An 8,425-nucleotide genomic window follows, 5' to 3' on the forward strand; every position below is an offset into this window, starting at 1 on the left:
TCTATCCCACCACAGAAATACTATTTCTGATTTTCCAAAGATGGCCTAGAAGCAGTTTGGGCTCTGCAGCAGCGCTGCTGTCCTGAGTGTCCCAGTGCTCTGCTATCCAGCCTTCACTTCTCCTGCTACAACCAGCCCATGCTCTGTTTGACAAAATACAGCCATGTGGTTAAGARTTATTAAAAGCATTAAAGCATTAACCTCTCATAACCTCATTTTTCACTTTGTACACACACATAAGTGTTTAATCGAATCGAAGTTAAACACTAAAAACTTTGAGAGGCCAAATTTATACATTCTCTTTAGTTTACACAGAATTGATGTGATAAGCCAAAGGAATTATAAGGCAGCACTACTCAGAAATGCTCATCCGTTGATTTGTTTAAGCTCTATTGCTACACACTCCAAGTTTTGGTGACAAGCATTCCCAGCATTTAAACCAAGGAGCTTTGTCCTGCTGGGATCCACTCCATGTCCTGGCGCCACAGGAACTCACTCTGCTGTCCCTGGAGCTGAACAAATGATTCCATGTCAGAAGATCTGCTGGAGAGGGGCTGAGCCCCAGCCCCAAGTGAGAGCACAAACTGAGCATGGTGTGGCAGTCATGTTGTAGATTCCTATCTCCTTCATTCTGGAATTTAATTCCAAGAAGCCAGGATGCCACAGAGGGAATAAACTGATCCAGAAATGACAGTTTGGTACGGCAGTGCTGGCTCTCACCTACCCSTGCTTGTCCCTGTTGGCGTGGAAGGCCAGGATGGCACCTCTGATACCAGGGAGAAGTGTTAAWTGAGAATTATAAACACAGCCACAGAGCAGCTCAGAGGTTCAGAYTCACATCCTGGTGCAGCTCCTGCAGAGGTGAAATGATCCTTCCCACTGCCCAGCCTGGGGGTCCCTTCAGCTGATTTCCTGTGGATGTGAACTGGAATTCCCAATGCTGCGTCTCTAAATGGCTCATTGGGTGCTTGAATTAAGTGGAATTGAGGGATTGCAAGTTCGATTTCACACAAATGCCTATACTGAATAAAGTGAAAAAGGGGAAGCTGGCACAGACACCCGGAGATCATTCCATGGAGCTGTGTGGGGCCTGCTCTGTGASCCTGCCCAGAGGTTCTGTGTAAATGGATGTTCTGGGAGAAGCTCTGGGGGCAGGCTCAGAGCTGGGAATGGGAGCAGAGGGAAGAACASGAGGGGTCATGTGAGGATGTGGGGCTGGGATGGGGGAAACGAGCACTGGCTACAAATTAGGGATGATGTGTCCATCTTGGGCCAGGACAATCTTATCCAACTCCTTCAACAACCAGGATGGTCCACACAGCAATACTTGTCACTTTTCCAAGTGTTCATAACTCTCCCATTAGGGAAAAGGAATTCTGGTAAATTGTCTTAACTTTTCAGTGTTCTCTAATTAGATGAAAAATAGRGAAGGACCAGAAGGTGAAACATGCTTATAAGCATGGTCTGGACCTTTAGCTCCACACAAGTGGAAGGATTACATTTCCCAAATTTGCCGAATAGCTTTCATTCTTTACTAATTAATCTGATTCTGATGAAATATTCCAACTGCAGCTGCTTACTCTGTTTTCTTCTGCATGGAGYGCATGCCTTGAGATTGTTGCTTTTATAAAATTATCTCATTCAGCACTTCTGCACCAGGCTTGRTTATGTCTGTGATCATAAAGAACTTTCATCTGATAAAGCATCCTGGAGTTTTCTCATGTGTCTGYGTGGAGATTTAAACTCAAAAGATGATTCGAGTCAAACAGAATTCTGCTAAAATATTATTGTTGGAAACATAATGAAGTCGGTGCTATCGAACAAAGCTTTGTGGCACAAAGCCTCAAGGACACCCCGGATCACCAACAGTAGCTTCAGTTAGCAAATAAGAATCAAAGCAGCGAGTCAGCATTGCACAGCTTGTTATTTTGAGTGGCGGATGTTTACTGTTGGAAGGGACAAACAGCAGTATCAGATAAGACGGGAGCCCCACGGATCGCAGCCGGGATTGATCACGCTGTGAGGGAGCAGCCGCAGAGATAAGMGGGATCCGGGGTCAGGGCCACCGGCCTCTGCAAACAGGCAGTGCCGAGCAGCGCCCGTTCGGAGCCGGCCTTGTCCCGGGCTCCCCCGATCGTTCTGGGGCCGAGCCCCTCGGCCGAGCACGGGGCTCTTGGTGCGCGGGGGCTCGGACACGCGGGGCCGCGGGCTGGGGTCCCGCCGGGAACGGCACGGGGGAAGCGGGGACATCCGCCTGGAGCAGGCGGCTCTGGAACACGGGGAGGGCGGTGCGCCCTCGCCCCAAAACTCCCCCAAAACAGCCAAAACCAACAGAAGCGGCAGAGCATCACTCGTCCCCACGGCAACGGCCGGACCGGACCGGGACCGCGCCCCTGGCCCCGCCCCCGGCAGTTGGCCCCGCCCCCTGCAGTTGGCCCCGCCCACAGACTGCCGTTGGGGCATTCGCCCCGCCCCATCAGGCGCTGGCCCCGCCCCCCGCGCTGCACGTGGCGCTCCGGCGCCGCCAGGCGGTCACTTGTCAGAGCGGCGGTCTCGCGCCCGTCCGCGCCTGCGCATTGGCGCCGCTGTGGCCGCGGGCGGAAGCGGCGTCCCGGCCCCGCGGATTGGCGTCCGCCCGCGCCCGGCGGCGGGGCCGGAGCGGGGCCCAGAGCGGCCGGGAGGGGCTGCGGGGAACAGCGGCGGCGGCGCCGCCAGGGACATGGGCCCGCCGCGGGGCTGAGCAGCGCCGCCCGCCATGAGCTGCACCATCGATAAGATCCTGACGGACGCGCGGACGCTGCTGGAGCGGTTGAAGGAGCACGACACGGCGGCCGACTCGCTCATCGACCAGTCGGCCGTGCTGCACCGGCGCGTGGCCGCCATGCGGGAGGCGGGCGCGGGCTGCGCCGACCAGGTGAGCGCGGGCGGGGCGAGCCCCGTGCCTCGGCAGGGCCCGGGCGGGGCGGCCGGACCGACCCCCCGTATCTCGGTAGGCCCGAGGCGGCTGGACCGACCCCCGTGTCTCCTCGGCAGGGCCCGKGCGCCGCGGCAGAGCGACCCGACCCGTCCCGGCTGCGGCCGCACGTGGTGCTAGCGCAGGAGAACACGCAGATCCGCGACCTGCAGCAGGAGAACAGGGGTGAGCGGGGCCGGGGGCGGTGCTGGGGCAGCGGGGGCGGACCCTGGCGGGTGATGTGCAGAGGGGTCCCGGGGGTGTTGGGCGAGGTGCGGRGGATGCGCGCCCGGTGGTCCTGGCGAGAGGTCTCGTCGAGGGGAGCGGAGGTGCGGCTGTGTCGCCTCTGACAGAGTCGCTGGATGCCCCGGTGGGTCCCGGGTCAGGAAGGCTCCTCGGCCGAGTGGGTCTGGGCAGCCCCAGCGCAGGGCCAGTGGTGGGGAGCGATGGGGCAGAGCCAGTCCTGCCCGCAGTGACGTGCCGTGTTCTGCAGAGCTGTGGGTCTCGCTGGAGGAGCACCAGGATGCGCTAGAACTCATCATGAGCAAGTACAGGAAGCAGATGTTACAGCTTCTGGAAGGGAGAAAAGGTGAAGATGCWGAACCAGTCTTGAAAGTTCATCAGGCTAATTCTGGGGTAAGATGGGATGGGGAMAGGACAGTGCTCATGATTCTGTCACCTGTCACTTGTGCGCTGTCACACAAACTTTGTTTCCTTTCCTGCAATGTCTCTGCTCCAAAATACATTTTCTCCAACTCTTGTCYCTCTTTGCTGGTATTTTTCCTTCTAAACAGAGCTATTTTCCCTTGTTAGAGCACACAGGTTGTAACAGCTGTCACAGAGGATAGTGAAAGGCACAACCCCTTCTTAGCCCAGGTGGAGACTTTTTCTTTTAACTGAGTGGTRACTTCCCTGGGTTAAGCTTAATGTATATCTGGTCCTCTACAGTAAAATCAAAGATATCCAAGTTGTTATCATTCTTTTTCAGTAGCTGTAACAAAGGGGCAAAAAACCGTCAAATCTCTGTGAGCTGCATATGTTTAGTTGTTAAAAGATTTCATTCCCAAGTGTTTTTAAATCCAGACACTCTGTGCAGTGGCCTAAAAGTGTCCTTTTGTCCACGATGGGCTCAGTGCGTTCAGAACGCTGAGAATGTGGGTGCTGATAATTGCTGCCTGTTTCATATTTAGGTATCCAATGACAATAGAATAACATTAAATCTCCATTTAAAACTTAGAAATTGTGTTAAGCATTTCTTAAAATGCATTTTTATGTGATTAGAGAACAGCAGGCTGGTTCAACCCAGTGACATCTCATATACTGTGGCTTTTAATTGGAACTTGAGCCAGCCTAACTCTTGTCGTGTGTATCTTTGCACTGAAATGTGACAACTCAGTAGCTCTCTTTTGTGGGTTGCTCAACTCCTCTGAAGGCAGGTGGTGTAGCAATGTCTGGTTTCCAGTGCCTGCCTGAGTGCACACAATGACATTTATCAAGGTTTTACATTTGAACAAAACTTGAGAATGCAAAGCTAAAAACGCTCTGAAGGAAACTTTGAAAGGGATATCCTTTGACTGTCTCAATACTGTGGCARAAGTTTCTGTATTTCAGATTCCATCCACGAGTTTTTTCTCCCCACTATTTGGAGGACAGTAACAAACTTCCAGTGTGTTTAAAACAACTATATTCTTTTTACAACTGTCTTCCTGTTTAGAAAAATAATAATTTTTCTTCCCAGAAGTCTTTGTTATTCTCCAAATCTCTTCTGCATGCTCTAATTTGCTTATGCACTTTCCTGAATAATGGAGTTCTAAACTGAATTCTCTGCTSTGTGATACATTTATCTTCCAAAGGCAGTAGAAGAACTATGGGCACTTAAAGAAATTCCGCCCTGTCACACTGTCTGATGTATTGCTCTTCAAGCAGGAGCTGTTTCTGCATTCCCTATTGGAATTTGAAAGTGTTTGTTCCATGTGCATTTCTGAGCTTCAGTAAAATGCATCTGCCAAAGGATTATTGCTYTATCTAGACAGATTCTGTAAAAGCTGCCTCAGGAGGCTCTGCTCTTGGCTTGCTTTAGTTTTATTGCTTGATGTCCTTCTGAGATAAGGTGTTTACTCCACACTTGAAATTTTTTTGCTTTTCTTTTTGGTGTCTTTATAAATTCAGTCAGGCTCTTCTAAYAAAGCAATATAAAATTTGCTGCTTACTAATCATGTTCACATGAACCTAAACCTGCTGTCTCAGGCCTTATCACACTTGAAATTATTTCCCTTTAAGTCAGGGTGCCTTATCTTGCTGGCTGCTGTGTCTTTATTTACTGTTTTCACTGATGATTCCTGATAAAGCACAAAGAGGTACAAGTTCTTATCCTTGAGTATACAAGGTAGAAAGATTGCAAGTTCCTGGGAGGAAAGGATTAAAATTCAAAACAGAAAGATAGTCCAAACTCAGGAAAATGGAAGTAAGGGATTTAGAAGGGGTGAATTATGACTGTTTCCTTTGCCTGGKTTTATTGAATGTATTACTTCTATGTCTTTCAGGAAATTGAAAGTCAAATAGACCGAATATGTGAGATGGGAAAGGTGATGAGAAAAGCTGTTCAAGTGGATGATGAGCAGTTCTTTAAAGTTCAGGAGAAACTGGCTCAGTTGGAGGTAAGAACAGAGCCAGTTGATGAAGATAAATTCAGCTTTCGGGGTCTCTGTACTCACTCTAGATTTTCTATATGTATATCAAGGATTTGTAACACTCAAAATTTGGGGATTGGGTCAGGAAATACACAACACAATTGTTTGTTTTCAACTTCCTAGTGTTCATATTATTTTTATATATCTCTATAAATAAATGAAGCTAGAAGCAAAAGATAAGCTTTAAATTATGGGGTTCCCCTTGTACCAGCACTGTATTAATGCTTGCATTACAAACTATGTGTTTTATGCATCTGTGAATGAGTAGGACTGCTTGAAGATTAGTATTTTTTAACTATAAATTAGCACCTTTCTGTGATAGCCCTTTAGTTGTGAATTAGCTCATTTCTATTTCAGCAAAAATGTTGATTTTGCAGCTTGAAAACAAAGAGCTGCGTGAGCTGTTGTCGATCAGCAAAGAATCCTTCGAGGTGGGGAGAGAAGATCTGCCAGACTGTGAAGCTTAGGCCACCAAAACCTCATCTCCAAGCCTTCAGAGACTATTATGAAACTACCTGACAAGKATTTGTTGTTTCAGGTGTTTCCTTGTATATTTGTTTTATCTTTCAAGTGTGTGGGCTGTTTTCTCTGCATTTTTCTGAAGTGTTGATGGCAGAAGCTTGCACCCTGCAGCACTCCAATGCTTAACACTGAAGTATTTGATGTGTTCTCCCTTGTGATGGTTCATTTCCTCTCCCTTTGTTATTTTTTATGAGCTTTAGTTAATAATTCCAGCTGTGCAGCTGGCTCTCAAATCCACCTTGTCTGTAGCTAGAAAATATAGTGCAGGTTGTGATTATTGTGCTTGATAGGAATTAGAGATGATTGAAAAGCCACTGTAAATGGCAGGGACGTGGTTTGCTCTGGCTGCACGGGGCACTTGGGCTCTGCAGAGTGAACTCTGTGTCTGGCTGGCCTGACTTTGTTACCTGGCCATGCTCAGGAGCAGGTGAGAGAACAGCAGATGCCAGCAGAGCACTTGAAGGAATCACTCGTACTCAGAGCAAACTTTACCGTGTTTTAGGGGTGAAGATTGGAGTTAAACAATGCTTCCCGGCACATACATTTTTGAAGGATTAATCTTTTTTAATAGATGGACTTGTCCCAGCCTTACCAGTGCTGCCTGTTACCAGCCAGCTCTGCTGTGTTGGTGTGCTCAGACCCTGCCAGAGCACAGCACCTGCAGATCCAAGSTTTTTGGCCTCCCACCGCCTTGGGTTTAGGCACAGTGAGCTCAGGTCTGCCTCAAAACTAAACCAAACCACCCCCAGACACAGATATTTTATGTCACATCGCAGGTGAGTCTGGTGACAGGTGTTCCATAGTTRCTGCAGGTCATGTACTGAGTGAAATTACAGGTGTGGTGTTGTAGGAATTTCTCAATAGGATGRTATTTTTAATGACACTTTTATATAAAAGATTTCTGTCCTACCTGTGATCAAAGTATAATCTTCCAAGAACAGTAAACCTCTCATTTCCACTGTTAACTTAAATTTTTAATGCCACTTTTTCCCAAGTGAGACTTTTGATAGATGCAGAAGGTGACCCGTTCYTGTGCTTACTGAGAGACAGTGAATKTTGGAGACACTAAACATTTGGAGTATCCAGCAAGACTGGTAGATAAAAGGGATTTCTGTATAGGAGTGCTCTTGTATACAATCCTTTTCTATTAGAAATTGTTCAGGAGGGAATAAAAAAACCAATGGGAAACATTTTCTCRACTGTTTTTTGTTTTGTGAGTCCTGGGGGAATTCGTGTATGTCCCAAGCTTTTTGTACCCTCTAATTTATACCTTGCCTGAGTAAAATATTAAAATGACCAAAATGYTGGATTTTGTCTCTTTTAAATTAACATCATCTAGAATGCCTGTGATGCATTTTTATCTTCACTATCCCAGTGTAGCCAGAAAAAAAACGCAGAAACTAAATACCAGTTGCTTTGATTCAGTTTATTGTTGATTAGTAGCAGGCAACAGTTGGCAAGGGAAGTTCAAAKATGGTCACAGAATATCCTGAGCTGGAAGGGACACAGGAGCATCATCAAGTCCAGCCCTTGGCCCTGCACAGGCACTCCAAAATCCCACCCTAGGCCTGGCAGCATTGTCCAAACACTCCTGGAACTCTGGGCCATGCCCATTCCCTGGGGAGCCTGGGCAGTGCCCAGCACCCTCTGGGGGTAGAACATATCCTTGAGCTCCAACCTCAACCTCCCCTGACATAGCTCCATGTTTGATTTGCTCCTGTCCCATTCTGGCTCTGTGACTCTAAATGGCCAGTTGTACACTGTTCTCGAGGGCTGCTGGCCGTTTCCAGAACTTGCTCCACTCGTGTTGGAAGCTGGGCTGGGGCTTCAGGACTGGAAATGCCTTATCCTGGGAGCCCAGACACAAAGCGTCACACCGTGATCCTTCAGCTCAGTGTGAGCTTCAGCAAGCACAAGGCTCGTGTCCCTTCCTAGAGCTCTGCCTGCCCAGCACCAAGGCGTCCCCACAGCGCGTGGGTTCCTGAGGGCCTGTAGTGTAYCCCTGGCCTAGCCCGGGCTGAGGTCTCCCTCCCCTCAGCCGGGGTTCTTCCTTTCCCTTCAGCCGGGACTTTGTCCCCTCTCAGCCGTGGTTTTCTCTCTCCCCTCAGTCGGGGGCTCGTTCTCTTCCCTCAGCCGGGGCTCCGCTGTCCCCCCTCAGTCAGGGGTTCCCCTCTCTCCCCTCACCCGAGGCTCTCTCTCTCTCCCTTCAGCCGTATCAGTTTTTCCTCTCCCGGGGTTTTCTGTTTCCCCACAGCCGGGG

The 8,425-nt window shown here is 49.1% G+C and overlaps 1 protein-coding gene across 1 annotated transcript; it reads left to right on the plus strand.

Annotated features, from left to right (window-relative positions):
• Positions 1-2,618: 2,618 nt before the first annotated feature.
• On the plus strand, positions 2,619-7,358 carry SIKE1 (suppressor of IKBKE 1). Its single transcript, XM_057375239.1, has 5 exons — positions 2,619-2,914; positions 3,034-3,139; positions 3,447-3,589; positions 5,497-5,610; positions 6,021-7,358. The coding sequence occupies exons 1-5, from the start codon at positions 2,756-2,758 to the stop codon at positions 6,108-6,110; spliced, it is 612 nt and encodes a 203-aa protein (XP_057231222.1). The 5' UTR covers positions 2,619-2,755; the 3' UTR covers positions 6,111-7,358.
• The last annotated feature ends 1,067 nt before the right edge of the window (positions 7,359-8,425 follow it).

Source organism: Malurus melanocephalus, unplaced genomic scaffold (genome assembly GCF_030028575.1).
Source record: "Malurus melanocephalus ecotype Western Australia unplaced genomic scaffold, MMel_1.1 scaffold_243, whole genome shotgun sequence".
Taxonomy (NCBI): domain Eukaryota; kingdom Metazoa; phylum Chordata; class Aves; order Passeriformes; family Maluridae; genus Malurus; species Malurus melanocephalus.